The 27,939-nt window shown below is 37.2% G+C and overlaps 5 protein-coding genes across 6 annotated transcripts; 2 read left to right on the top strand and 3 right to left on the bottom strand.

The window, feature by feature from the left end:
* Window positions 1–2,184: 2,184 nt before the first annotated feature.
* Window positions 2,185–4,711, bottom strand: LOC126372399 (uncharacterized). 2 transcript variants are annotated; one of them, XM_050018120.1, is made up of 3 exons: window positions 4,693–4,711; window positions 4,184–4,274; window positions 2,185–3,222 (listed from the first exon to the last, which is right to left on the bottom strand). In XM_050018120.1, exon 3 carries the CDS (start codon window positions 3,212–3,214, stop codon window positions 2,582–2,584), a length of 633 nt encoding a protein of 210 aa, XP_049874077.1. In that variant the 5' UTR covers window positions 3,215–3,222; window positions 4,184–4,274; window positions 4,693–4,711; the 3' UTR covers window positions 2,185–2,581. The 2 variants fall into 2 exon arrangements, with proteins under 2 accessions (XP_049874077.1, XP_049874078.1); XM_050018121.1 differs by lacking the exon at window positions 4,693–4,711 and having other exon boundaries at window positions 4,177–4,274.
* Window positions 4,712–4,956: 245 nt separating this feature from the next.
* On the top strand, window positions 4,957–9,821 carry LOC126372398 (acyl-protein thioesterase 1). The gene is made up of 6 exons (XM_050018119.1): window positions 4,957–5,094; window positions 5,175–5,292; window positions 5,373–5,404; window positions 5,482–5,695; window positions 6,117–6,290; window positions 9,341–9,821. The coding sequence occupies exons 2-6, from the start codon at window positions 5,242–5,244 to the stop codon at window positions 9,530–9,532; spliced, it is 663 nt and encodes a 220-aa protein (XP_049874076.1). The 5' UTR covers window positions 4,957–5,094; window positions 5,175–5,241; the 3' UTR covers window positions 9,533–9,821.
* Window positions 9,822–10,890: 1,069 nt separating this feature from the next.
* Window positions 10,891–12,994, top strand: LOC126372395 (RNA exonuclease 5). The gene is made up of 2 exons (XM_050018114.1): window positions 10,891–11,065; window positions 11,249–12,994. The coding sequence occupies exons 1-2, from the start codon at window positions 10,987–10,989 to the stop codon at window positions 12,916–12,918; spliced, it is 1,749 nt and encodes a 582-aa protein (XP_049874071.1). The 5' UTR covers window positions 10,891–10,986; the 3' UTR covers window positions 12,919–12,994.
* Window positions 12,285–19,131, bottom strand: LOC126372397 (uncharacterized). Its single transcript, XM_050018117.1, has 4 exons — window positions 18,930–19,131; window positions 16,726–16,926; window positions 14,811–15,099; window positions 12,285–13,322 (listed from the first exon to the last, which is right to left on the bottom strand). The coding sequence occupies exons 1-4, from the start codon at window positions 18,979–18,981 to the stop codon at window positions 13,175–13,177; spliced, it is 690 nt and encodes a 229-aa protein (XP_049874074.1). The 5' UTR covers window positions 18,982–19,131; the 3' UTR covers window positions 12,285–13,174.
* Window positions 19,132–23,605: 4,474 nt separating this feature from the next.
* Window positions 23,606–26,694, bottom strand: LOC126372709 (2-iminobutanoate/2-iminopropanoate deaminase-like). Its single transcript, XM_050018558.1, has 3 exons — window positions 26,501–26,694; window positions 24,543–24,769; window positions 23,606–23,903 (listed from the first exon to the last, which is right to left on the bottom strand). The coding sequence occupies exons 1-3, from the start codon at window positions 26,650–26,652 to the stop codon at window positions 23,731–23,733; spliced, it is 552 nt and encodes a 183-aa protein (XP_049874515.1). The 5' UTR covers window positions 26,653–26,694; the 3' UTR covers window positions 23,606–23,730.
* Between the last annotated feature and the right edge of the window lie 1,245 nt (window positions 26,695–27,939).

The following is a 27,939-nucleotide window of genomic DNA, read 5'->3' as shown; positions in this document are numbered from 1 at the left end:
TTATGAGTTTTATTTGCTGGTCTCTAAGTTGTAAGCGAGTTCTTCTTTTGACATTTCAAATTTCTGAATACTTGCATTTGATATACTCAACATACTTTGTATTTCGTTATCGTCGACAGTCGCGTCACTTGGCCTGGCACTTAATATAGAATGTTTACTTCTTTTGAATATAAACTGAAACAAGAACAAAGTACTAAAAATATACGTATAAGTGTCACGTAGTATCGGTTCGTAAATTTGACTTTAACATATGGCCGAAAATGTATGAAGCTGGCAGGATGTCCTTCGGTTCCTAACTTCGGGGCAGAGCCCAATCCACGGTCCTTGAATTTACAACAATATCACACGTTTTGTGATAGTCTGGAGCGCGGTGTGTGAGCTTTGTCAAGCAGCAAGCTTGCTACTCGAGATAAAGCGAAGTGGCGCCAAACGAAACAAGACGTGACGACCGGAGCGATACCCTCAACCACACGAGTGTCGCATACACAAACCACGTAACAGAGACTATGGTGTGTGTGTATATTTCCTCATACTAGCTGATATTTTTACTAAAATATCTTTTTATTTCTTCTCTATGTTATAAAAGCAAATCTTCCCTGGAAGAAAGCTTTGTAGAGTACGTACCATACCCTCTCCGTATGAGTTATACAGGCTCTTTATCTAAAAGGAAATCTTGTGCAAAAACACAAGCTTGTTTGTGGTGACGTCCTAGTCACCATCTTTGTGTTGATGTTTGCCACACTCAGTTGGTTTGTTTAGATTGACTAACATGAGTTACGCCCATATGGATTATAGGTACTATAATTAGGTCTTCCCCAAAAGTTGATTTGTGAAAGTCCCGCTGCCGGGTTCGAACCCCAGACCACAGATTACAATCACCGAGACTGTTTGGTATAGGTGGCTAAGTATTTGTTTTATTAGATAAGTACTACCATTTTTAGTTCTATTTAGTAGGCCTCTAATATTAGGAGAACGCGTACGAGTATAAGCACGTAATGTAATTACGTACGAACTTTTACTGAAAGACTGAACAGTGAGCGCAAAAATTAATGTGTTCTAATCATATTGCGCTTACTATATGCAAAATCAAAACTTAATTTACCTTATAAAACTGAGGTTTTTCGTAAATCATCAAACACAAAAGAGACGCCACAATTAAGGTAACCGTAAAGACGAGGTAATTTGTGGAGTACCTATACGCGTCTAAAAATATTCCACGCCAACAGTTACCAATAATATAATGCATTTTTACAATTCTCGGATATTTACAACATTAATTATTTATAACAGAAGAAAACTGTACAAGACGTAAGCACAAGTATTAACTTGGTACGAAGTAAACGACCACCTCATTTTGACTATAATACATACATTACGACCAAAAATAACTGTCACTGTAATAGTACCACAGACCAACCATAGGATATTGAATACACAAGACAGGTTTTAGTATCTAAATGAAATGAAAGAAGGTTTTATTGATCTTAAGCTTTTAGCACGTAATCCAGTGGAGATTGTTTATTGAGTTCTTTCCGTGCTTCGAAGGTACGCACAACTGTCGATAACGGATGGTCTTGGCTCTGGCAGTCTGGATATCTCGTGTTATGTTAAACGGTGGTCTTTAATCATTAAAGAATAATGTTTACTAGCCCAAATACCTCCCCTACCTACAATAAAGCAAATAGAGTCCATGTACTGCCCAGATCCGGTGGAGTAGCGTCGTCATTCTTACACAAACAGGTAACATCTAATTAACCAAGAGCAGCAGCGCAGCGGCATGCGCAGTTTCTGATGAATCGAAATACCTAATTACGCTGTTTTCAATACTTCACTTTTATACTGCTTTTGCCTGTCAGAATACTTACCTTGGGACCTTGAACTACGTACATTTCCAGTCTTTAGCGAGCGCCATAACCACTGGTGACTTTGGAGCTGGTACTGCTGGCCACCTTGGTCAAATAAATGAGCCTTTCTTTCATGTAAATCTAGCATGTTGAGCACCTTGCTTTGATGCGACACACGCTTTTTAATTTCGATATTTTACATTCACTTTTGCTATAATTTCTTTTCATGATATTCTTTTGAATATTATAACTTATATGCTCCTAATTACTTACAGGGTTGCTATGCACATGAATGAAGCAATGTTAAAACCATGCAAAATGATAAAGACAAACACAAAAATAATCACAATACCGATAAAATTTAATGAAACATTAATTTACATTGTTCCTATCTAAATTCTACTATTCATTTAAAATATTTGACTCATGGCCCATCAAAGAAATAATAGTAATTAGTAAAATTACATTTATGCCCAGTTTAGATATGTGTACACATTAAAGATTACAAAATAACAGTAAGAAATTAATAATTACACTTAGAAATGATTCATTTCCTAGTTAACACTTTGATAACTGATTATGCTATAATTATATCATTCAAAACAGGTCTGTGCATTTTTCCCGCTCAGTCACTCAGCAGTTTGCAAGTACCATCACATAGTTGCAGTCATTGACTATTATTACACACTTTTACTTATGTGTTGGACCACTTCTCATATAAATATTCAAAAATGTTTTTAAATGTACATCATTTCAGCCATTGATGACATCTTTTTGGGAATATGAACCAATGTTTCAAAGTAGCTAGCTAGCTCATCAATTGTGACATCACAGGGTGGGTTCAAAGCTTGTTGTGAACAGGAGCCAGCCTGAGTCATCCCTGAGATTGTGTCTTTTGTTTGTCGAGCATTTGTTACATTACTTTTCCACCACTGACTTTCATTTTGTTCTACACTTGCTGGAGGTTCCTCATTGCCGCCTGAAGATATCCTTAGCTGGTTGCAATTATCAACAAGTGCACATACACTCAAGCTATCGGAACTTTTAACTGGTAGTCTTGATATCTTTTTACACATGTGATAACAATCTTCACTTACACTACAGTTTTGGCCGTTTACTTGCAGTAACTTCAAGACAGGCTCTTTGAGAATTTTATTTTGTTTCTTTTTACATATACTTAAGTTTTTATTCCTTTTCTGTATAAGACAAGAACATTTCAAGTTTTGGTGGAGAGTTCTTGTAAATACATTTCTTTTTTGGAGCGACAGAGGTGTAAATGGATTTTCTTCTTTGATGATTTTTAGTTTTACAGGTTCTATCTCCAGTTTTCCCATCTCCTCTCCTAGTGTAATATCATCCTTGGCCATCATGGATTATTCTGCAAAACGATAATGACATGTGTTAAGAAAATTTCAACTTAGGTAATGCATCAATGAAAACAAAAATTAAAAGCATATTTTTGAGTATTTTAAAATACATACATTGTTAAATTATGACAACTTCTTGGATCATTTTCAGTGATCGTTACCTATTTACAGTTCACTAGTTGACTACTTTGGATAGCACTTTTATATTGACAAAATATGTGAAACCAGGATTGATAAGAACCAATAATAAATAGAGACAGCACTGGGACAGTACAGATTTGAATAGAACAGTTCACTGATTGGCTAATATGGAAACTACTCTTGTATCAAAAAAATTACAGCAAATGAGAGTGAGCCATGAGATGCCAGGATTTTTATCATCAATCAAAATAAATTGTTTTAAGAAGCCACTTCCATACTTTCAAGTTTAGGTAAATAAGCACCTGGTCATTATGAATTATAATATAACATTTAGATATCTATGAGGTATACACCTTTTCCACCCCCACTGATATTTGTATTGACCCACTGACACTGATATGTTTACTTGCCTATTTTCAAGTCACACAAGATTTGTGTTAAGTCAAACTATCTAAACTATTATGGGGACTGTTAATTTTGCGGGTCTTTTAAAACATATTAACAACACAAACACGTATTTGAGTACGAAAACTACGCCACTAAACACTCAATCACTCACTGGCTGCCCTCGCGGCGGGGAGGGATTAACTTTTACTATATTTTGGACAAACCATACGAGGTTACGTGTAGCTCTAGCTAATGATTGTTAATAGTGATCATCATAACATAATAACAGTCATTACTTAATTAAACAAATGCTCTAACTACCTAAAAACTGAAGAATAATAATTGTAATCGAATTTACTAGATCCATTCCCAAAGTACTTATATCACCTAATGTAAGTAAATACCGACAACGAGTAGGAAGTATATAATGAACTTACAACATACCATCATTTGTACAACACTTGTAAATCAAGAGAATCGCAATATTTTTATACAAAACAACACAAATATGAGCAATGTTGGATGAAAATGATGCTTTTTTTTTTTTTTTTGTTTTGGTTTTCCCCGAAGGGTAAGGCAAAGGGAACTATGCCCATACAGCCATGTCTGACGTATTTTTTTTCTTGATGATTAATGAAATGATGAAAGGTGATGATGATGAAACCTAAGCCCCCACCCTCGGAGTAGACTCCTACTCCGAACCCCAAACGAATTAACTCAAAAGTCCGCATAGACTTTTGAGTTATGAAGCGGCTTCCTGACACGAAGCGAAAATAGGCAGATACACTTTGTTTATTGAATACTCCAATATAATAACACTCGCGAATGTCTTCCGACTAACTTAATGCGATCATTAACCACAAAACACCACTTCGTATTCATTATTTAGATTACTCAATGAAGAAAGCAACTGTCCCGTTCCCGTTTCCCGCCAAAAAGCCTGAAAATGATGCGTCATAACAAAAAACCATTGACAATATGGTGGTTTTTTAGGTAATGTCATTCGTTTGCTGGTTTGGATACTGGATTATTGGAATCTCGTATTTATGTAGAGTAGTATAGTTTTGTCTTAAATAATATTGTGACGTATACATTATTTAAGCGAATTTAGCTATTTTTGGCTCAGGGAATTGGACAAAAAATGTCTTTCTTCATTAAATGTTATGATAAAATGTGGTTAAACTGCAGTAACACACATTGCAGACTCCTCTCACTTGCTCACTGAGTATCAGACTCTGTCATCTGTCAAAGCGATGACAAAAAGTCTAATCGTACATTACACAGTATTATATTTGTAAGGAAGGCGTATGTGTTAATTTTACGATCTTCCTTGGTTGTGCCGTTTTACGTTGTTAGTGAGTGTTAATTAAATAGGCTTTACATTTTGTATCTGTTTTTTAATACATAGTTTAATTGTATTGTCCTGTTTGCGTAGGTCTTTCTGGCGTCTGTCGGTGTATACTGCAGACGTCTAACTGTATTGATTTTCACGTAATCTGATAATGGAACCAAATCCTGTAATTATTGCTGCTACAGCAAAACAAACAGCATCCGTAAGTACATATTACCATACTTTTTGTGAGTCTATTCAGAAAGTCTCTTAATTGAATTAACATTTTTTTATTTGTTACAGCTTATATTTCTTCATGGACTTGGTGATACTGGGTTTGTATAGAGTAATATTTTAAAAATTTATTTTAGTTGTCAATGGGCTTTTTTATAATCTATTTTATTTTTATCAGCCATGGCTGGGCAAGTACAATTGCTGCCATAAGGGGGCCTCACGTTAAGGTGATCTGCCCCACAGCATCTACGATGCCAGTGACACTGAATGCAGGGTTTCGCATGCCATCTTGGTTCGACCTACGAACCTTGGATGCCACTGCACCCGAAGATGATGAAGGGATAGAGAGAGCTACATCTTTAGTTCACACTCTGATTGCTGATGAAATCAAGGTACGTAATATACGTTTTTATGTCATATTCTGATTTTTTATTTGATTAAATGCAAGGAAATGAGTATATTAAGCCTAACTAGATGTGTATAATTTGTATTTAACAAAACAACTATTAGTGTTATCGCTGCTTATATTAATACATTTAAATAGAAATGACTTATAAACATTGATTAACATAACATTTCCAAACTACTTTGTCTGTACGAAAGAATATAATTATTTTTATTCATAAAATGAAATGGCAAACCAAAGCCACTGGCAAATACAATATATTAACAAACAATACATAATTATCTGGATTCATATAATTGTTGTCTCTACTCTGAAGGAACACACAAATATTTTTTCACATTATTTGTTTTTTGTAAGATATACACAACCAGTACAAATTACGAAAACAATAAATAAATGTGTTTTAGGCTGGAATTCCTGCAAGCCGAGTACTGGTGGGTGGTTTCTCTCAGGGTGGCGCACTTGCGCTTCACGCCGCTTTGACGTACCCTCAGCCTCTCGCTGGTGTGATCGCTCTGTCTTGCTGGTTGCCAAGACACGCTCGTTTCCCTGAAGCTGTGAAGTCGCCTTTGGAGCTACCTGTATGTATATTTATTATTGCTTTTTCTTACGATTATAACTTTGTGACTTTGCAGACAGTAAAACAATTTTAAAGCCTTTAGCTTAACACGGGTTTTTGTGTCAATTTTACCAAACTATTTTTTTTAGATTGACAGTGGCCCTGTTATATAGGTAGGTAGGCTTATACTTCATAAAGTTGGAATCAATGATTTATGGACTTGATTCAAAGAGGCTGTAAAACCGTAATGGGGACCCCTCGTCTTATGTAAAAAATGACTCAAAGTGTAACTATGTTACTACTGAATAAAGATATTTTTGAATTTGAACTTATTTAGGTACGTCGATTACAATTTTTAAGTTACCTTCTTAATGTTAAATGTGGATTTTCGGTATATACACTTCTCATCAAAAAAATCGAAACACCTTGCAAGTTTACGTTTTGTCAGGATTATCAGAAAAATGTGTACATTTAGGAATAAATGTTAAATGTCGTTTAATAGTGAGTAATATGAGCTTATCAAATCTTAATGTTAATGTTCTAAATTTAAATGAATTTTTCATAGGTTTCGTATTTTGTTAAATGAGTCATTTTTATTCCGTATGGAGTATAAAGGAAATGGATAAAACAACACACGTAAATGAAAAAAAAAGCTAAAAAACGTTTATTTAATAACTTGTATTCCCTCCCCGAGCTCTAATTACTGCTTCCATACGGTTCTTCATCGATCGGATGAGAGTCACGATCACATGCTGTGGTATATTGTCCCATTCCTCTTGGATTGCATCTTGCAGCTGGCCAAGTGTTTCTGGGGCAGGATCTCTTGCTCGAATTCGTCTCTTTAATTCATCCCACAGATGTTCAATGGGATTCATGTCCGGGCTTCTTGCTGGCCATTCCATAATAGAGATATCGACTTCGTTAAGATAATCTCGTACGACGCCCGCGGTGTGACCCCTAGCATTGTCGTGCATGAATATGAAGCCGTTGCCAATAAAATGTGCATAGGGCATCACATGAGGCTCGAGACACTCTTCGACGTACCGATGACAGTTTAGTGCAGGCAGACGTGGCCCAGACACGAAAGCAAGCTCTGTCTTACCGTCGGCGCTGATTCCTCCCCAAACCGTCCACGAACCGCCACCATAGCTGACCTTTTCTTCAATGCAGCATTGTGCATAGCGTTCTCCGTCTCTTCTGTAGACCTTGTTCCTTCCGTCGTTACCATACAGCATAATTTTACACTCATCAGAAAAGAGAACTTTGCTCCACTGTAGGTATGACCAATTTAGGTGCTCACGTGCAAAGTTAAGGCGCGCTCTTCGATGGTCTGCAGTTAATTTCGGCCCATTTGCTGGCTTATGCGGTACCAGTCCACGATCCTTCAACCTTCTTCTAATTGTAGAGTCACTTACAGCCACCCTTCGTACAACACGAAGCCGCTGCTGCAGTTGAAAAGCGTTAAGGCGTCGATTTCTTAAAGAAGTTGTTACAATAAATCGATCATCTCGCTCAGAAGTGACCCGATTCCTGCCAGATCCTGAACGGCGCGTGAACAAACCAGTCTCCCGATAACGTTTATAGACTCTATGAACAGATGACAGGCTTAGATGCAGTCTTGCAGCCACAACACTCTAAGGCCAGAATCCAGCAATGCCACAACTTGGGCGGCTTCTGTGGGCGAAGTATCCATACGTTTTAGAAAAAAAACCTTTTTTCAGACGTCCCAAAGTCACAGTATTGAAATAAAAAACAAAAAGTTTAAGGATAGGCGCCAATTTTTAGTTTTTAAACGCTAAATGTACTCCAACCCTAAACACACATTTGTCTCAAAACAGTGATTCATTTCGTTTATAAGATAAACAAATGAAATTCTAATTTTGAATTTAGAATTTTCGCTTATTACTGTAATGGCCAAACTGCCAGCTATACATTTATGTATTTTTTTTCATCGTATGAATTCTTTTTTGTGTTAAATTCGGACAGAAACAATGAAAACGGAAGTGTTTCGATTTTTTTGATGAGAAGTGTATTACGAGTATAAGTCGCGATAAGATAGTTTGGGAGACTTTTCGTTCCAGGAATATAGACACGTAGTGTTCGCTCGCAGAGTCATGGTCATGATAATGATAGTCATAATCGTAATCTACTTGTAAACTATACATTAATCAGTCAAAGTGAAGCGATAACTTGTTGGAAAAGTTTAAGAGGACTTTGCTTCCCAGCATATAGACGCGTAATGTTCGTTGGCAGAGGCATTTTTTTAAGTTCGCTATTATGAACCAATTACAGATAGTATTCACTACTTGTTATCAATCAAACGCAATGATAACAAGAGTCACATTCGTTATCTATTTGTAAACATTTTTTCATATAGTAATATAATATTTTATATTTTCATTACCTTTCAAGGATTTGTAAATAATGGTGATTAAAAATACTAATCACATTTAGATGCATTTCTTAAAATAGCTTTGAAATAATCTGCTATAATAGTTTACGATATTTGCATTACAGTGACAGGAAGGGCAGGTCGGCTGAATATAACATTGAATTTCCAAGCGACCTCTTTATTGAATTCACATAATAATCAGGCTTCATCAATACAATACACTCATATTATGTAAACTTATGTGTGTTTTAACGGCCTAGGTGGCGCAGTGGTTGAGCGTCGGTATTGCAATCCGGAAGTCCTGAGTTCGAATTCCGTTGAGAACATATCGCGAAAGTCACTTTATGATGCCGACTTGAGTAAGACATTGCAATTGCAGTGTTTCGGAGGGCACGTTATGCAGTTTGTCCCGGTTACAATTTATTTACGTAACTACGTAGTCGTTGGATGAGCCAAGACGTTCAGGGGCCTTTGGTGGCTTAGTAGTAACCCTGACATCCGTGTCTGATACATAAGATAATACCTGTACTAGATGAAAACTACACCAGCATCAGCAGCAGCTGGTAGAGGGAATGTTTGTAAGTTTGCACGTTTGGATGTAGGGAACAATATCCAAAACGATTGCTAGAATTGCAGTAATATATCATTGTAACCATCTTAACTACAACTTATTTTTTCAGATATTCCAAGCTCATGGCGACTGTGATCCTGTAGTCCCCTTCAAATGGGGACAGATGACTGCATCATTTCTGAAGACATTTATGAAAAACATCGAGTTCACCACATACCAGGGTCTTACACACAGCTCCTCTGAAGCAGAACTTAAAGATATGCGAGCATTTATAGAAAGGACTTTACCAGCTACGCAATGAAAACCAATGAAACAGAAGCCCTCAAGAAGTACATACTTCGAATAAATATTACTTTTATTTATTACTAGAGAATCCTCTGAGTAATCACTAATACAATAGATAAAAGATACAAAAAAAGTTATTATCACAATTGGTAATACTTTATTAAGTAATATATTCTTCACCAAATGTAAATTATTTCTTGATTGATATATGAATAGTAGATACGAGTAATAAAGTTTAAAAATTACCTAACTTTATGTATTATTTTGTTTTAAGACGACATAAATAAAAAAATATGTTTAGCATGTGTTAGTCTTATTATTTTTAAATTAATATTAACACAAGTACTTGTCAAAGGAAACGGGATTCCATAGTTTCTACTTACCCCGGTGGGAAATAGGCGTGAGTTTATGTATGTAGGTACGGGTAGCATTATTTAAGCTTCTTTGGGCACACTCAAAAATTAAGATTATCCACCGATGAACCCGAGGACACGAAATACGTAGAGAATAAATACTGAAATGAAATTTATTCGCGTGATGGTTATGCTCGAGATCCTTGTGAAGTCTACTAAAAATATTCAGTTATACTTTTTCAAATGGAATGAAGGGACTCTATTTAAATTATTGAAAATGAAGGGAATGTAATTATGTATGATTTTTTTTGTATTTACAATCGTGAGTGTGGGCTATCTGCAGTTATTCACACATATTCTTAATCCAGACGTAAAATACATGTATTCAAAAACAAAAAAATATAAAAAAATAAAGCGTGTTTTTTTTATAGGATGGAACGGAACGTATATGTCACACATGACACATGGAGGGTTCTTTTCAAGTAGGGATGGCGATGCATTCCAAAAAAGATCGATTTTTAAATCGATTCGAATCGTGACCTGATGAATCGATCCACAAAAAAATCGAGATCTAAAATATCGATTTCCAAAAAATCGATCTTTTTTCCAATTTTCTATTACAATATAAGTATTAATCAATTTTATTCAAAATAAGACGAATGTTATAATTAACGATCTTTAATCGAATGATGTGATGACGCAATCACAGAACAGATAAAAAAAGTCACAGATTATAAACGTAACTTTTTCTATTGAAGAGAAGTGAGGCGAAGGAAACTAAACACACAGCCATCTCGTAAGTTTTTGAGTAATTAACCGGCAGCACTCTTGTAATACGGGCACCTACAACTAATTGTATGGTTAATACAAAAACAAAAAAATCGAATGTCGATTTTAAAGGGTGATGTATCGATCCAATGAATCGATCCAGTACTACATATCGATTTAAAAAAATCGATTTTCTTGGCTCGAAAAATCGATTTTTCGATTAATCGATCTCAGATCGCCATCTCTATTTTCAAGTTTGGATTATAACCTACATTTAGTGATTGTTGTTATTATTTATTATATATTATCTAATTAAGTCCAACTTGGTGTCTTCTCTTTGAAATAAAGAATGCTTACCAATGGGAAAAATACTAATAATGACGGGCCGTCAACCAAAAAACGGCGGGCTTCTAAAGATTTAGATAGATGTAAGTCTGATTTAGTTATATTCTAATGTTCTTCAATGCAATAGTAGGTAGAAGACATTTAATTATTTTATGTTCACCTTGTAATGCTGGTCTAACTTTCTAGTCGGATAATTACGATGTGGCAAATATTATTTTATTTAAGATTTACCTGTGAAATGGTTAAACAACAAGATTTTGTTTTAGGTCAGAAGCCTTCACTAAATGACTCTATTGAAGAGTGGCCTGAAATAAAACGCAAACATATGGATAAGACTAGGAAATACATCCCTAAGTTTCGTTTGAAAACTGCTGGAGAGCATGCTTCCTTAATTACACCACCAGAAGAGAGAGTACCTTTAATGCTGACAGATGTACAGCATCTCTTGTTGCATTCTTTGCTTGGAAATCTCAATCTATCACAACCTCCTCGTTGGTATGTGTTGGACAAATGTGCCAAAATCAGTCAAACTACCTGCCTCATACTTGAAGGTGTCTCTATTCAACAGTGGCATAGGCATGAATCTAAACTCCCAAACATTAAGAAGATATTTAAAGATTTTGTGGAAATACTAACACCATCAGTATACAATGGATCTCTAGTTCAAGAACTAGCCTTGGTCCCTTTATCTGAAGTGGAAAAAGAGGGGATAATACAGAAATATGGAAGTATAAATCTAGCATTAGAAGCTAGAAAAGACTTAATGATCATGATGAAAGCTGTATTTCCAATTAAGGATGATGTCTTGGAAGATATGGATCTTCTCACTGATGATAAGTTTCCCAGAACACAGTTAATACTATCAGCTTGGCAACTTATTGAAGAAAACTACCCAGTACCATTGAAAGGGAAATTGAAAGGTGTTTATTCTGATTACGTAATGACAAAAGATGAGTACATGCCAGTTACTGCCAAATCACCAATGTACGGTTTAGATTGTGAAATGTGCATCACAAATGCAGGCTCAGAACTAACAAGGGTCTCAATAGTAAATGAAAAACATGAAACAGTTTATGAGTCTTTAGTAAAGCCATATAATGAAATAACAGATTATTTAACAAGGTTCTCTGGTATCACAAAAATATTATTAAATGATGTTACAAAACGACTTGAAGATGTTCAAAATGAAATCAGAGAACTTCTACCAGCAGATGCCATACTTGTAGGCCAATCCTTAAACTTAGATTTACAAGCTCTTAAAATGATGCATCCTTATGTTATAGATACAAGTCTAATTTTCAATTTTACTGGTGAAAGAACTCGCAAACCTAAACTTAAGGCTTTAGCTAAAGAGTTCCTGAATGAAGACATTCAATCAGGAAAGAATGGCCATTGCTCTGTAGAGGACTCTGTTACATCTTTGAAATTGGTGCAGTTGAAACTTAGTAGAAGCATGGAATTTGGAGATGCTGTTCACACAAACAGACAACAATACAAACAAAATATTGTTAACAAATTGGAAACAAAACCAGAAGTTGCTTTGTCAATATTTAATCATATGATTGAACAGAAGAAAACTTCATTAGTTATTGGGTGTGATGATATTACAGGAGATTATCATACATACCTAACACAGGCCAAAGAAAGTTTAAGTGCTCAGTTCAAGAAAAACAAGCCAAAGAAAGTTAAATTAAACACTGTTGATGGAGCAGAAGAGGTGATATCAAGACTTTCTGAAGCTGCCACAGAATATAATTTTGTTATGGCACATTTAAAGCTTGAAGTTAACAGTGAAAATGAATGTGAACAAATGAAAACTATTGACAAGTGGGTGGAGACTGCTTGGAACAGCATGTTACAGTCTGCATTGTGTGTTGTTGTGTTTGGTGGCACAACTGATGAAAATGGCGTGGGCATGATCAATGTTAAAAGTTGAAACTATGTTATAGATATCAAATTGTATTTAAGATTTATTTGAATACTTTAATAATTAAAAGTAATAATAACTTTAATTTGAACTTTGTTTGAAATACTCTTAAGACATCACAATTTTCAATTGTTATCTTTCATCATGTTTCTTTAGCCACACAATCCGTGAGGTCATGCGACCCTATTCCAGCATTTGGCGTGAACCGCTCAATGTTTTACATTGACGTAATAGAGAATTCGCAGTATTATATTTATTTGGTGGTTTATTTAGAGAGTGCATATATTTGTCCGGTGACGGGGTCTACAGCGAGCGAGGGTGGCAGCTCGGCGGCAATGTCCGCGAGGGCCTCCCAGCGGGTCGCGCGGCTGCTTTCCGACTGGCTCGGACTGGCAACTTCTTCAGTCTCCTCCCTGGAAACAAGTTAAGTATTTTATCATTATTATCATAATTTCCTAGCCTCTTTAGCTCTTCATTTTTAAAGGGATTTATAGTTACCCTCTATATCTTATTTTTTATTTGATTATTGTTAAAATAAATACCGTCTGGCTGATTTAAAAGCTAAAAAATAACGAAATCTTGAAATGGTTTTAGAATTAGCGTAACTTTTTTCCCCTTATATACCGAATTACGTCGGCGTCTCACTACCAGGCTTTCATTTACGAATTGCCCCGAAATTTTTTCATAGTTTTTTCTGAAATGTATATAATTTAAAGTAAATACATTTTATTTATGGTCTCACAACCATCCGGAGGGAGAGAGTATGTCCGGGTTCGATTTCACATGGAGACATTATCGAAATCAGTTTGTGAGACTGGCCTAAAAATCAGCTGATTCCGTGCTTCGGAAGGTACGTTCAGCCGTCGGCCCGAGCTATTAGCCCAAAAACCTCCACCAATCCGCAGTACAGTGGTGGAGTATAATACTATAAACCCCCTCCGGTTGATTGAGGGGAGGTTTGGGCCCAGCTGTGTGACGTTGGTTGGTAGGCTGTTTATGTTATGATGTATGCACGAATCAGCTCAAGTAACAGTTGTGTGTTGTGGTTGCGTAAAGCCTCGTATCCACTAGGCAACAATTAACGCGCAACCCGTAACGCTCAACATGTACGGTAACGTTGCACAACAACGCGTGACGTACCCAGCTGAAGCGCAACATGTTGCACGGTTTGTTATTTGTTTAGAAAGCATCGTTAAGCCTCGTATCCACTAGGCAACAATTGACGCGCAACACTTAATGCACAACATGTACGACAACGTTGCACAACAGCGCGCGACGTTGCCAGCTGAAGCGCAACATGTCGAGCGACTTGTTGTTTGTTTAGAGATCATCGCTAGTTGCGCATCAATCGTTGTCGAGTGAAGACGTGACGTGCAACAACACTAGTTCCACTGGCGACATGTTGTCGACGACAGACGTGTAGTAGATGTGCAGACAGACATCGTTGGTAAACCAAAGTTCCGCGTTAACTTGCAATATGTTGGGCAACATGTTGTTCAATATGTCGCGCGACAAATGTTGCTTAGTGGATACAGTTGAGCATAAATTGTTGTCAAGTGGGGACGTGACGCGCAAAACACTAATTCCTCTGGCAACATGTTGTCGATGACAGACGTGTAGTAGATTCGCAGACAGACAATGTTGTTAAACACCAATGTTGGTTCCGCGCTAACTTTCAACATGTTGAGTAATATGTTGTGCAACATGTCGCGCGCCAAATGATGCCTAATGGAAACGCGGCTTAAAGGTTGAGTAGCACAGGCCTTATGAAATATTAATGTTTAAATAGTTTTAAGTACCTACCTAGTACAAATTGTAAGTTTAGTACTAAATAGATTGCTTTTAACTGTACCTAACAAGGTGTCTAGTTAATTTTGAAAACTATGCAAACTAAAGCTTACTCGGCTTCTTTGTTTTCATCAGCATGTTCTCGTTTCTCACTTGCTGCTTCTTGTTTACTTTCATCTGTCTTTACTAGTATATCTTCAGTAGTAGCCGGCTCACTAATTGTAAGTTTCGTTTCGTATCCGTTTTCTACGTACAGTTCTACAACTTTTTCAACAACTTCCTCTAATTTCGACAACTTTTCCTCCGTTTGTAAATCCACGATTGTATCTGCGTTTGAATTACCCGTGTCCTTCCTTGCATTTTCATTGTCATGTTCCACAACATGCCTGTTCATATGTGAATCTGAAAGTAATAGCATAAATTGTCGACTCAATTACTAAACTTGACCGTGATGTAACATGCAAGAGCTACTAAGCTTAAATAAGCCTCAGCAAATTGCTTATGAACCGCGCCTACTTATCCAATTGTAATTATGTACCTACAAAAACTTCGCGTATATTCATAAGGACTGGTAAGTCAGAAATTCGCAATTACGTAGGAATTTTAAAATTGCCTCCTTTGAATATCGTACGCCCGAACACGTTATTTAGGGAAAAAATTCTAGGCTAGGTATTGTGTGACAGCTTTGATTGATTTTATCTTGAATAATTATCCGGACTAAAAATGTTAATGCAAATGGTTTTTAATCTTTTTTAACAAAGCACTAGCGACCCACCCACCAACGCTTAGCTCCGACTTCTTTTAGCTTTAGGTACCGAATCATTTCTTTTTCCACTAAGTCACTGTAATCGTAATTTCTCGGCCTTTGTATTACATAGTTCCTTTATTATTATTTTTCACAGGACAGAATATAAAGACAAATATTTCACATAAGAAGTGTACTCTATGTGGTGAAAAGCGGTGTAGTGTTCAAACATTGGCGCTCCGTTCGTTATATCTACCCCGGAAGGGCTATGTCGTAAACATTTATAAGTGTAGTACCCGCACCACTACAGCAGACAGACAATTTAGTGCTTAATACACTTGTGCTTTGTTACTTTTTTGGTTAAAGGTCAAGATGCCATAAAAAGCACGAACGGCATAAAACATAATTGCCGTCGCTAAAGAGCGCCATAAGCTATATTTTTTTTCCTTTGATGGGTTTGCTCTTGGCCCCAGACTTGCCCGAAAGCATTGACGAGGCCTAAGATGGAGCGAGCTCGCCCAGAAGGTGCCTGTTCACTCTGGCCTTGAAAGCACCCGGGTTATTGTATAGTTTCAAAGCAGACTACGGACTTAACACCGTATCGCCTGTCGCCTCTTTGATTTTCTTCAACAAAACCTCGATTTCTTTCAATTTATTTCGATCCGGGCAAAATTTGAGACCACAATTTTTTATCTAGATCCAAATTAGCTTGTCTATTGCGAGATTCTATTAACAAACGCCGGGGTAAGAATTACATGGAGAGACTATGGAATTACATTTGCTTCGATCCTGACATACTTCTCTTACTTCCATCCGAATGTGATTTTTCTTAAAGTCGCTTACGTGGTTTAAAAAGGCGACGGTGACGTTAAAAAGGTGACGTTATGTTACGTATACGTTATAAATATTTACCGCGAAAGTCGATCGCTGGATATTCAGCGATTTCAGCCTCGTCTGTACACGTTAAGTCTGTACACCACTAAAGTACATTTCAATCGACGCTAAATCACAATTATAATAATATACAAATCAACCGACAAAAATATAAGATGACATGTAAAGATACGTATGCCGCACTAGTACTCGTTGTAAATATATAGGGTACCAAGAGGCGGAAACAGCGCGACTGAATGCACCCTCTAGATGTGCAATCTAATATCTTATACTGTAAACAAACAAATGCGGCTGCCGCGTAAGCAAACAAACATATTGTGCATTTCTTGAGTGCTGAAACATAGTTATTTTGTACAAATTAGTAGGTGCTGTCTTTATTTGTATACTACCTTGTTGGAGATCCGCAGTGGACGTAGTATTTACAAGTGATTTGATATGTCTATCTAATTGCGTAGAGTCGCCTAATGTATCACACGTAGGAAGCACCTGAATTCCGTTTGACTCTTTTCCTTTCTCGTGATTGACTTCTTTTTCTTCGCCTTCTTTCATTTGTTTCTCGTCTGCTTCGTCTAAAAACTTCAGGTCTTTCTCTGTAAAAGTTATTTCTAATTAAAAGCTGTTTTTATAAACTTGTAGGTTTCTAAAAATAGCTAAGTTACATTGCCTCAGTATGACGTGCATTAAAATAGGTCCGTGGAAGGTGCTTTATTTAATTGACGACTCTTTAACTACGTCATGTTCAAGTTTCATTTAAATATAAGTTAAAAGTAGGTACTAAAACATTAGTCTGCCTGAATACGTACAGTGTTTTGTTTTCTTTGTCTTTCTTTTACCTACTAATCGTGTAAGGCATTATTATATGAGTTGTCGAAATTGATTAATCGTGAATATCAGAATAATAAGTGATCAATATCAACAGAAAGCTCGGTGAGGTGTGGTTACTTATTTCATCTTGCGATGGATGTACCTCTGACTACCCTACTAGCTTATGTTTGTTGTTTTTGTTTGTTTTAATATCAATTACTTTTTCATTGGTTCAAAGATTATTTCTAATAGAAAGTAAGTCAAAAAGTAATGATTTAGGTAATAATTGATATTGATATTTAATAATGATGATATTTAATAATTAAGCTGAGTAGCTCAGTGGCGCAGCGGTAAACAAGCTCGGTCTGCCATTGTTGAAGTTAAGCAACTTTCGCAAAGGCCGGTCATAGGGTGGGTGACCACATAAAAAAAGTTTTCATCTCGAGCACCTCCGTGCTTCGGAAGGCACGTTAAGCCGTTGGTCCCGGCTGCATTAGCAGTCGTTAATAACCATCAATCCGCACTGGGCCCGCGTGATGGTTTTGAGGCCCGATCTCCCTATCCATCCGTAGGAAAGGCCCGTGCCCCAGCAGTGGGGACGTTAATGGGCTGATGATGATGATGATTTAATAATTATAAGTTACATTTAATTTATTTTTAATTTGTATGTCAACTTTTATTGCAACTATGTGTTAAGAACAACTTATGCCGTTATTTAACAAAGAAAGAGTTCGGCCTTCCCGTCTTGGTTTTTTTGCAAAAAAGATTTGCCTTTTAAAGCTAAGCGCGGTCGAACACAAGCTAAACAGAATTCCTTCGCGAATAGAGTTGAGTCGATAATGTCAGGCGTGTGTTGTACAGGAACCTCAGTGATTAATACACGTCCGCCGGTAACTCAGCCTTAATATTGACCTTAAACACTTAGCACGACTCTGCCCTCGCTTCGCGTAATGGAATGGAAGATGTAGATTGTTACTTAAAAAACTAGTTATGCATGAATTATTTTACATTAATTTCACCCGCATTTATAAAACCACATTTCCATTATTGGTAGTTAGAAGCTACAAAAAGCTACAAAAAAATTTAGACGAGTGCAACAGGCAGGTTGTTATTTTACGTAGCTACATTTATTGTACAACTGCATATTTAGTTAAATCAAAGTACTCTTGTAATTACCGTCTCTATTTGTATCTAAATATTTGCTGGTATTAAAAACAGCAGTAGAAAATAAAACCTATGTACCTGCCTCCAGGTAACACCAAAAGTTTTCGAGTGCTTATAAACAAGCTTTTAAGTTCCCACAGTTTTTACTACCTACTTATTATTTTTGTAAGAAAGTGAATGTTTTTCTTATTTTACCAGCAAACACGATAATAATTAGGTAAGGGTAAATTAAACTTACCCCCTCCGGTTGATTGAGGGGAGGCCTGTGCCCAGCAGTGGGACGTATATAGGCAGTTTATGTTTATGTTGTTAAATTAAACTTAAATCAGTTAAACTTGAAAACGTAAAGAAATTCGCCAGCTTTTAATCATTTTATGGTTAAATAATTCGATTACTACAGTACCTACTGTTAGTTCGCGTGTCCGGTATTTTATAATTTATTTGCTTGTAGAGTAATAATATTCAATTTGCCTATTAAATTAAAACGCGAATTTTTTGAAATTCTATGATTAAAACGCTTTATATGCAGCCTTTGAAATAGTGGCTTTTAAAAACTGGTTTATGAAAATATACAAATGCCTTACACAATAACATTGATAGTGTGATGATTAGAAGTGGTTAGTACCTGAATGCGAGAGCGAGGGAGTCATGTTTGGAGCGCTGCTTGTGCAGCCCATGGTCGTTATGTCGATGGAGCTGCCATTCGGGAGAGGTGTCGGATGATCGCCGCCGTCCGGCGTCCGGCGTCTGACGTCCGGTTCAATAGCGGCCGACCGAGCGGGCGCACCAACTCCGACTGCGCGCTGCCTGAGATCGTATCGTGGCCACTAAACTACCTATTATGGGAGGAGGGAGCCCACTCAACTGACCTCGCACCCCCATCGCGTTTTTCCAATTAAACCGACGTACTACATTCCTCTACGTTGACGCGCATTGTTTAGCAAAAGACCTTTCTTCCTTCGAATTTCAATGCGAAGGCTTTTAACGTTCTTTTCGTGCAGCAATAAACAAAGGAACGCCACGATCAATCCTAAACTAAATAAATCAATCACTAGTCAGTCACAGATTGCATGAAGGGGAATATTTTAGTGTTTGGTCTAAATGAGAAACTTCCAAGATTTTGAGATATAATATGGTAATTGTAACATCTAAAAAGCTATTATCTTTTCTAATAACTTATCTGAATTAGTAAATTCATATAGGTACTTATCTACAGACACATAGGAGCCGAGTATTACCAGAGAAAAAAGAACATAAGTTTGCTTATTTATGCTTTGACGAAATACCTTAGATATTCTAGAAGTAAAGAGTATTCATTTTATACCGACACCCTTAAATAATACTAAGTTAATGGTAATCAGTATACTACTAGGGTGTGTTTTTTACCAGATGTTTAGTTTCGCCCAAGTTATTTATGTGCGTCGCTATAAACTCTGTAAACCCATACTTAAATAAAGCTTAACAGGAGGAGCGTTATAAACATAACAGTTCTTAATAGTTCACGCAATGTGAGGAGGTACTTGTTAAATAAATTATGCCGGCCCTCCCAGAGGGTGTCGGTCTCTCGTGTTCATGACCACCCCCTCTAGGTCACAATTTTAAAAATAGTCTCCTTTTAAATTGTACCGTTTTACTACAGTGATATCATAAATAGCTCCGGGCAATTATGTAGACGTGTACCCCATTTTGATTTAGAAGATTTTTGTTATCGCTCCAAGAATCATCGCTGCCTTACTGTCGATCGCCACAACCGTAAATAACAATAAATACCAGCGTTGAAGTCGCTCTCCAGGGGTATAGTCATTATCAATATAATGTACTTACCTACTTTAGGACTCTGTCGCACTAACACAATTGACATTTAGTGAGACTTCAATTTGTCCAAAAAGTTAATGTGACATGGTACCAAAGTGTGTATACACATATTAATGCTCGTGACCGTACCCTGCTACTGCAGAACGATTTGTAAATAAAAAACAATGTAATCGGACTGTTGAGCATGCTCTTCTAATTTATTTTATTTTATTTACCCAGCTTCCAACGTTATGTTTATCCATCAACAGTTTGTAAGACGTAGTAGAACGCAACAATTAACGCAGTCACGCACATTCGTTTCACATAAAGTTATAAACCCTTCGAGTCGTTGCTCCGCGGGAGGCCGGTGAACCTTTTATCAATACAAATGGAAACAAATGAAACCATCTACATACTCATTTTTTACACACATGTCATGTCAAAAAGCAATCCATTCGAATCTTCTACACGTCTCTAACTAACCATCATAACCACATGCAGCTACATTCTTAAATGTGAAAACCAAATTTCACTCAAAATTCAAATTAACTTTTTATCACGATGCGAGATTTCTGAAACATTGCTCCGTAGCATGCAACTTAATATAGAACACTACTGTAATTGTTGCATGCACTTCACCAGTTGCGAAATAACATCCTATCTTTAGTACCACCTATAGAAGTTAAGGTCGTTAAAGAAACGACAAAGCTTCTGAAGCATGCATATGTTTAACCATGAACAGTTGTTCTGAACAATACAGGATTAGTAAATACTAGTTTTTCGGCTACGTAAACTTCAAGTTTCATGCAAATCGGTCTACGGTTTAGGCACATAAAAGAATATATAATAATTCTACGCCTAAACCATGTGTGAGACGGTAACCAAGCTTGTGCAACCCCCAGTGGAGCAGCGTGATGGAGTATGCTCCATACTCCCACCGATTGACGACTGTGCCCAAGCGTGACACGTATACATATAGGCTGTTTATGTTAACTTATAGCCTGTTTAATTCTAATGTATGAACTACCTATGTTATTGTAAAAAAATATTTAAAATCCATTCGGTACTTTTACGTTAATGAGAAACAAACATCGTCATGAACTTTCACGTTTATATTATTTGTATGTCGCGTTATTTACCTCTTATACTAGGAAATATTTACCTGCGATTTGGTCAACGCAACATTTTCATTATCAACAAAGTGTAGGTAATGGCCCAAAAATGTGTTAACAGTCTCCAAGAAAAACGAAATTATATAACCTTCAATTTTGTTTATCAGATTCGAAATCAGTGGTTATATATTCGGCAACCTGTTAAATGTACTTTACACGCACGGCTTTCACGATCTGGACTGTAGGTCAGGCCAGGTTTTCGATCTATCTAGCCTATCCATCTAACACCAGCCATCTACAAATCTGATAAGCTACCACAGTAGATCAAGTTAACCTTTGATCTTTCATCATTGAGAATATAAAATAATCTTTAAATCATGATTGTTGATAATAGTTATATGGCGATAAGACTCATCACCGCTACGATGGTCTAACAGAAAACTCTGCGAGGTGTGGGTACTTAATTCATCTTGTGATGGATGTACCTCTGAATACCCCAATTGTTATGTGTGTAGTGATCTAAATTTTGGAACTGCATTGTATAACACAAGAATCGATAGAACGAAGGTACATTTAATTGGGATGTTGACGTAGCAACTTCGTAGCAAAGAAAAGCAATGTCCAGTTCTGAATGTCTACACTATAAGAGGGGTGGTCCGTTATTTTAGTTGATGACACACTCCAAATTTAAAACTCCATTATCGACTTTTACATCAGTTTTGGTTATTTTTCTTATACCTTCGATTACGTTGCACCCACGCGTAGCAACTTCGTAGCAACAAAAAATATTTCATAGCAGATACGTGGTTCTCCTAGTTCCATAATTATATTTTAGAAATAGGTCAGTATTGTCGTATCTGAAACGAGACGAAATCGGTAGTACTTCATATAGATACGATTACATGAAGCTACGCGTCATGCGCTTGGGATGTGAAGTAACTTGGCCTTTACTTTCTACTATGTGTAACATTCTGTGAATTAAGCTGTAAGCTCCCCAAACAAAATAAAATAAAAAAAATAATCGTATCAAACAAAAATACGAGTACTTCAAGTTAGGTACCTGCTTCTTTACTGAATAAATTAAAGTTATCTTTATTATTAAATACTAACTCCATAATATAAAACCGAATATTTTGTTCTTACACGATGATCGTTACCTCTACATACATTTGATTAGGATGTACGTGCGTAGCAAAGTCGTAGCAACTACGAAAAAATAATGTTACGTATTATATACCACACAGAATATGAGGGGCTGCCATTTTCTATATCGTTAAATATATTACGGTGCATGCATATTTTATTATACGAGGTTTGGTAGATCTTTACATAGGTTTAAAAAATATTTCGTAGTACCAATTTCTACGATAAATGAAGGTTGCACGTGGTCTTAATTGTTAAATTTGATCTTGAATGAACTGATCTTGATCCATGTCTTGGAACTCCAATATTGTGTCTAACACGACTCTGGGGCCTTATTTTTGAATCGCTCAACTTTATCTCACGTTCGCAAATATAATAGTAGCACATCAGAACTTGTCATTTGCAAGAGATAGATATATGCTTTCGCACGTGCTAAGGCGAGCGATTAAAAAATAAGGCCCATGGTTCTGATTCTGCATATAATATTTTCTATTAGAATATACGAGTAGCAACGAAAACATATTTGACATTATATGATTACTTCTACTCTAGCATCCTGCTCGAAGTCTTAGTAGTTAAATAAGAAAAAGTAAGGAATATTGAAAGTCGTAAAACCGAATGCATTATCCTGTTAAACATAACTTAAAAATTTGACAGGTCCGGTTTTTTACAGAAGCGACTGCCTATCTGAGCTTCCAACCCGCGAAGGGAAAACCAGCCCAATACAGTTAGGTCACATACCTCCTAAAATGCATATCTCGGAAATGTGGGTTTCCTCACGATGTTTTCCTTCACCGCTGAGCACGAAACCGAAAACCGAATTAAGTTTTAAAAACCAAACGCCATTGTTTAACTATTGTGTCTGAAAATCTGGGCGTTAAGGTTGTTTCTAACAATTTCGTTTGAAGGAATTTTATAAGGTTTCTGGATAACAGAAGGTAATTAGTTAAGCTTGTAGTTAATAAGTGCCCTTATGCACGTGCACTTAATTTATTAGAACGCTACACTGGTTTGACCCTAGACCTTAAGCACGTGCTACAGGCTACCGTGAGCTACGAAATAATTACGATAGCCACTGAACTCGGTCATCTGTTATATCGCGTGGAGTTCTCGAGGTCGAAAGCACAAAGAGTTGTAGAATTTAATTTATTCCCTAACGTTTCAACTTTAGACGCATTAAGAATAATTTGTTACGTTTTATCTACGGCAGCGACAATATCGGGTGCGGTAGGGTTTTTGCGAAGGAAACTGCTTTTACTGATTTCTAGCAAGAAGTTAATTTATTTTGAAAAAACTTCGGAATATTAAGTGAAATGTTAGTTTTGGTTTAACGATAGGTTGGTTTTCGTGTGCACTATAGACTTGGTTTTATTGATGTTACGGGTCGTTCATTTCCTTGCGATCGCATTCGACGGAGCAGGGACATGGTCCGGCCTCTGTGATGACGAGATCGGCGCCGCTCAGCGCGATAGCGTCGATCTCCACGAGCGCACCCAGCGGCAGCTGACCCACCTGGAAGGTCGCCCGCGCTGGACAGTCCTTTTGGAAGACTGAAACAACAATGTAATACATTAACTGTGAGTGAATAGGTACTTAAAAGGTAAGCGTGCACTGCACCCCTTAGGCTACATCTTCACTTACCATCTGGTGAGATTGTTGTCTAAGTCTAACGCAAACATTAAATTCAGGACGCGAACAATACCGCAATTCAATTCAGGAAAAAAGTTTTGAAAAAAGAGTTCTAAATCGGCCAGTGTGTATTTTTGATGAGAGTGGAAGAAGCGTCGTGCTAAGTTGAATTCCGTGCTCTCTGCCTACCCCTTTGGGAAATAGGCATGATATTTATTTTTACTTATGTAACACATCAACGTGAATATCATTAAAAATCTACTACATGTATAAACGTATTAAGTTTCATTACGTCTGTATACGCATTTGTAAAGCTAGAATGAAATAAAACTATGGACCATTATCACAGTGATGATTGCAATGATAATAGGCTATTATTATAATCGAAGCCTACGTAATAGGTATGTCTATTTGTGTAAACTCTGTAATTGGTTTTTCTATGTTTTATTATATTTCTACAATATTTCGTTTAAGTTTAGTTGTTGGATCATGCAGTATAAACTTTAGGAACTATTAAAAACTGAACCGTATAAAAAAGATAATAAAGACAACAGACATACATTCTGAATACACTTGGTTGACAACTCGGAAGTCGTCTATATCGGCGAGGAGGATGGTGGTCTTGATGACGGACGCCAGGGAAGCCCCGCCGGCCTCCAGCACGTGTCGCAAGTTGATGAGGATCATCCGCGTTTGCGCCTCCGCCCCGCCCTTCACCATCTGCCCATTGGGGTCCAGGCCTAGTACCCCAGACAGGTAAAGCGTCCTGTCCACTAGGACGGCTTGACTGGAAAGGAATACATTATTAATCATAGACACACGTAGTAGTAAATACCTACGTAACATGTTACTACATTTCAAGGCTCAATAGAGACGCGCTTATTTCAGTTTGTACTATGTAGTATTCGAAACGACGTTTTAATCTGTTTGTCCAGCCAAGTAGTTAATGCTATTTGCGGCAAAACTACAATAAGTCACGGCCAAAAAAAACGTGACTTATGTGGGACGGGCTAAACAGTCGCTTACCTACAACATCTATTAACTTTCGATGAATTTAATTGATTAATTTTGTTTGCGGTGTCCACTTTTCCCGGCTCTATATGCAATCAATATTAAGCCGTTTATTTCATCCAGTCTCAGAGCTTATTATTATTAAGTACAATAGTCTGCAGAATTACTTAGATAAGAAGTTGCATTTTTTAACTGCTAGTTGAATTTCATGATACAAGATCGTAATGGGAGTAAGTACGTAACAAAGTATTTATAAATAAGTTACAAAGTGATTTCAACAATGTCTCCCCATTGATTATGTAAAAAGAAGTGTTTTTATACTTATATCAAAACTTTACACTTGACGATTTATCATTAGTATTAGTACTGTTGATAAGAATTGTTGACAATTATAACATAAAAATACCTTTTAAAAAAAGGTTGAAAAAACAATCTATACTTTTTATTTAATATTATATTCATAGGTCTATCTCTTATTGCCGGACATTTTAGTAACCTTTGTAACTACTTAAAGTAAATTAAATGCGAAGTGGCAAAACAATCAGCGTTTTTACTAAGTACAGTCTACTAGTGGTGAAAGTAATTAAACCACACTCATTTTAACATGCTCCTTTGAGCCGGATATTCTTCTTCTATCGTGTGGGTTGTGAGGTGAATTACTACCTCATCAACCCTGGTGTCAGGGTTATTATTGAGCCGCCAAAGGCCCCTGACATGACTCATGTAACGACTACTTACATACATCAGTAAGTAGTAACCGGGACCAACGGCTTAACGTGCCTTCCGAAGCACGGATCATCTTACTTTGAACAATCAGGTGATTAGGCTCTAATATCCTAACCAAACTAGGGACCGCAAAGTGATTTTTGTGATATGTCCCCACCGGGATTCAAACCCGGGACCTCCGGATCGTGAGCCCAACCGGATAGACGGGTGAGCCGGATATGAACCAGCGTTTTAAACATTCACAACTAGGAGTAGGTAATTACCTACATTTATACAATTATAAGTTTATGCTCATAAATAGGTATTCAACCCGACTCAGAGACATTTTAGGACTGGTTGCATGTTTTACTTTGGGTTATTTACGTCCTGTCAAAGTACTTGGCACAACCAGACCAACAAGGGAAGGAAAATAGGATACTCTACATATCATATAACATAGCATCACATCTGTATCTCTACAGGGGTAGGCAGAGGTATATAGTACATACACCCAATCCTCACCAGCCATGTTCAAGGCCCATATAGTAGTTAGGGGACTGGACACCACGTGATATCAATTAAGTATGTATGATTCAAACTTGAAGTCGAATTCTACACAACTACCTCCTTACGCACTTGATAACACACATAAAATAAATTACGGTAAAATATTACTACTTACTAGTGAAAAAAGTATCCGAAAAAATAAGAAGCCACTAAAACTTTAAGAAAGTAACGAATAATTGTGGTTGCAATAGTAATAATGTGTTGGGTGAATTGAGTAGTAACTTAAATGGCAAACCTGTAGGGACCCACGGGTTTGTAGATATTCGGCGACGTGACAATAGTTTTCGTAACTGTGTGGTCATCAGGTAACTTTAGATGTGAGAGAGATTCTTCTTGAAATGCACTCATTTTGTCTCCTTTCGTAGTTTGCTCCGATGTCGAACTCATGACTGAACACTCGGCGATCTCACGTCGCTTTGTCTAGGTCAAAAGATCAACTTGATAACGATAGCTCGATAACAGTATTTGTATTATATAAAACCAAAGAAATGATTATAAAATTGTTCTTTCAAAAACGTTAGTATCAAAAATGTAAATGTGTAAATTGGTATAAAACTGTTGACAATAATTATCTTAATGACAATGACCTACAGTTTTTTTCTTTCACAGAAATGTAGAATGTGATTAGCTAATGGAAAGAAGATTGTATTTTTCTGCCGCCGCGGCATCGGCATGCCGGCTTGCCCATCTATAGCATAGAGCAACACGGACCTCCGTGGACCGATCAGTAGCGTTGGAAAATTACATAATGTGTTATCATATCCGGCCACGGCGACGCCTATTAGGTATGTCTATCCCGTCCCGTCCCGGGTCATCGTTGTAGTGGCGGACTAGATATGGCCAGCGAAACCGACCACCTACACGCCCAGAGTTAGTAGTGTGACTAGGGAGCCGTTTTCTTCGCCCGCGACGGGGAGACATCCTCGGGGCGTAGGTAGCCCCTCTAATGTGTTTGCTTACGCTGTTCGCAGACGCGCGGGGCACGGGGGTGGGACACGGCGGGCGAGATCGCCCCTCCGTGTGCCCGATGTCAATCCGGTGGTGCCGCCGGCGAGTCAGCCCGCCAGGTGAGACCCTGTTGAGGGAGGCCCGGCGAGCGACTCCAGCCAGGCGGCACGACCATAGAGCAACATAGATTCCTGGAGGGGAACGCCTGTGTATGTCTACTCCCCCCCGTGTTGCTCTCATACTTTGCTCACATACAACACATGCCCAATCTCTATCGAGGTAGATCTTCTTCTATCGTGTGGGTTGTGAGGTGAATTACCAACCTCATCAACCCTGGTGTCAGGGTTATTATTGAGCCGCCAAAGGCCCCTGACATGGCTCATGTAAGGCTTATCGTGCCTTCCGAAGCACGGATCATCTTACGAGAGGAGAGGGAAGTGAAGATGTGTTGTGTGTGTAGCAGGGAAATAAAAGACAACATTTATTCGTAATTTTATTTAACAAAACAAATATCTCTATTCGACATAGTTATACTAATATAATTAATTAATAAATAAAATTATTTCCATAGCGCACCGATCCGTTTCCTACTTTTAGAATTAGCTTTTCTACTAAAATTAGTATGTCCTAAATTTTTTTTTTTTAATAAAATGTTTTTAAAGACGAATAAATTAATAATAACTTATATGAAAATGTGATCTTAGAAACGCTGTTAAATTGTCTAAG

This window comes from Pectinophora gossypiella, chromosome 14, assembly GCF_024362695.1.
Source record: "Pectinophora gossypiella chromosome 14, ilPecGoss1.1, whole genome shotgun sequence".
NCBI lineage: Eukaryota > Metazoa > Arthropoda > Insecta > Lepidoptera > Gelechiidae > Pectinophora > Pectinophora gossypiella.
This window is presented reverse-complemented; position numbering and strand designations above follow the sequence as displayed.

Coding starts and splice junctions, on each gene's coding strand:
- LOC126372399 (XM_050018120.1), bottom strand. CDS start 3,214: ATGATGGCCAAGGATGATATTACACTAGGAGAGGAGATGGGAAAACTG.
- LOC126372398 (XM_050018119.1), top strand. CDS start 5,242: ATGGAACCAAATCCTGTAATTATTGCTGCTACAGCAAAACAAACAGCA. Junction 5,293..5,372: donor CAGCAAAACAAACAGCATCC/GTAAGTACATAT, acceptor TATTTGTTACAG/CTTATATTTCTTCATGGACT. Junction 6,291..9,340: donor AGTCGCCTTTGGAGCTACCT/GTATGTATATTT, acceptor TTATTTTTTCAG/ATATTCCAAGCTCATGGCGA.
- LOC126372395 (XM_050018114.1), top strand. CDS start 10,987: ATGCTTACCAATGGGAAAAATACTAATAATGACGGGCCGTCAACCAAA. Junction 11,066..11,248: donor TTCTAAAGATTTAGATAGAT/GTAAGTCTGATT, acceptor ATTTTGTTTTAG/GTCAGAAGCCTTCACTAAAT.
- LOC126372397 (XM_050018117.1), bottom strand. CDS start 18,981: ATGGGCTGCACAAGCAGCGCTCCAAACATGACTCCCTCGCTCTCGCAT. Junction 15,100..16,725: donor CACTGCGGATCTCCAACAAG/GTAGTATACAAA, acceptor TATTACTTTCAG/ATTCACATATGAACAGGCAT. Junction 13,323..14,810: donor GATGAAAACAAAGAAGCCGA/GTAAGCTTTAGT, acceptor ACTTGTTTCCAG/GGAGGAGACTGAAGAAGTTG.
- LOC126372709 (XM_050018558.1), bottom strand. CDS start 26,652: ATGAGTTCGACATCGGAGCAAACTACGAAAGGAGACAAAATGAGTGCA. Junction 24,770..26,500: donor AAACCCGTGGGTCCCTACAG/GTTTGCCATTTA, acceptor ATTCCTTTCCAG/TCAAGCCGTCCTAGTGGACA. Junction 23,904..24,542: donor CAACCAAGTGTATTCAGAAT/GTATGTCTGTTG, acceptor TTGTTGTTTCAG/TCTTCCAAAAGGACTGTCCA.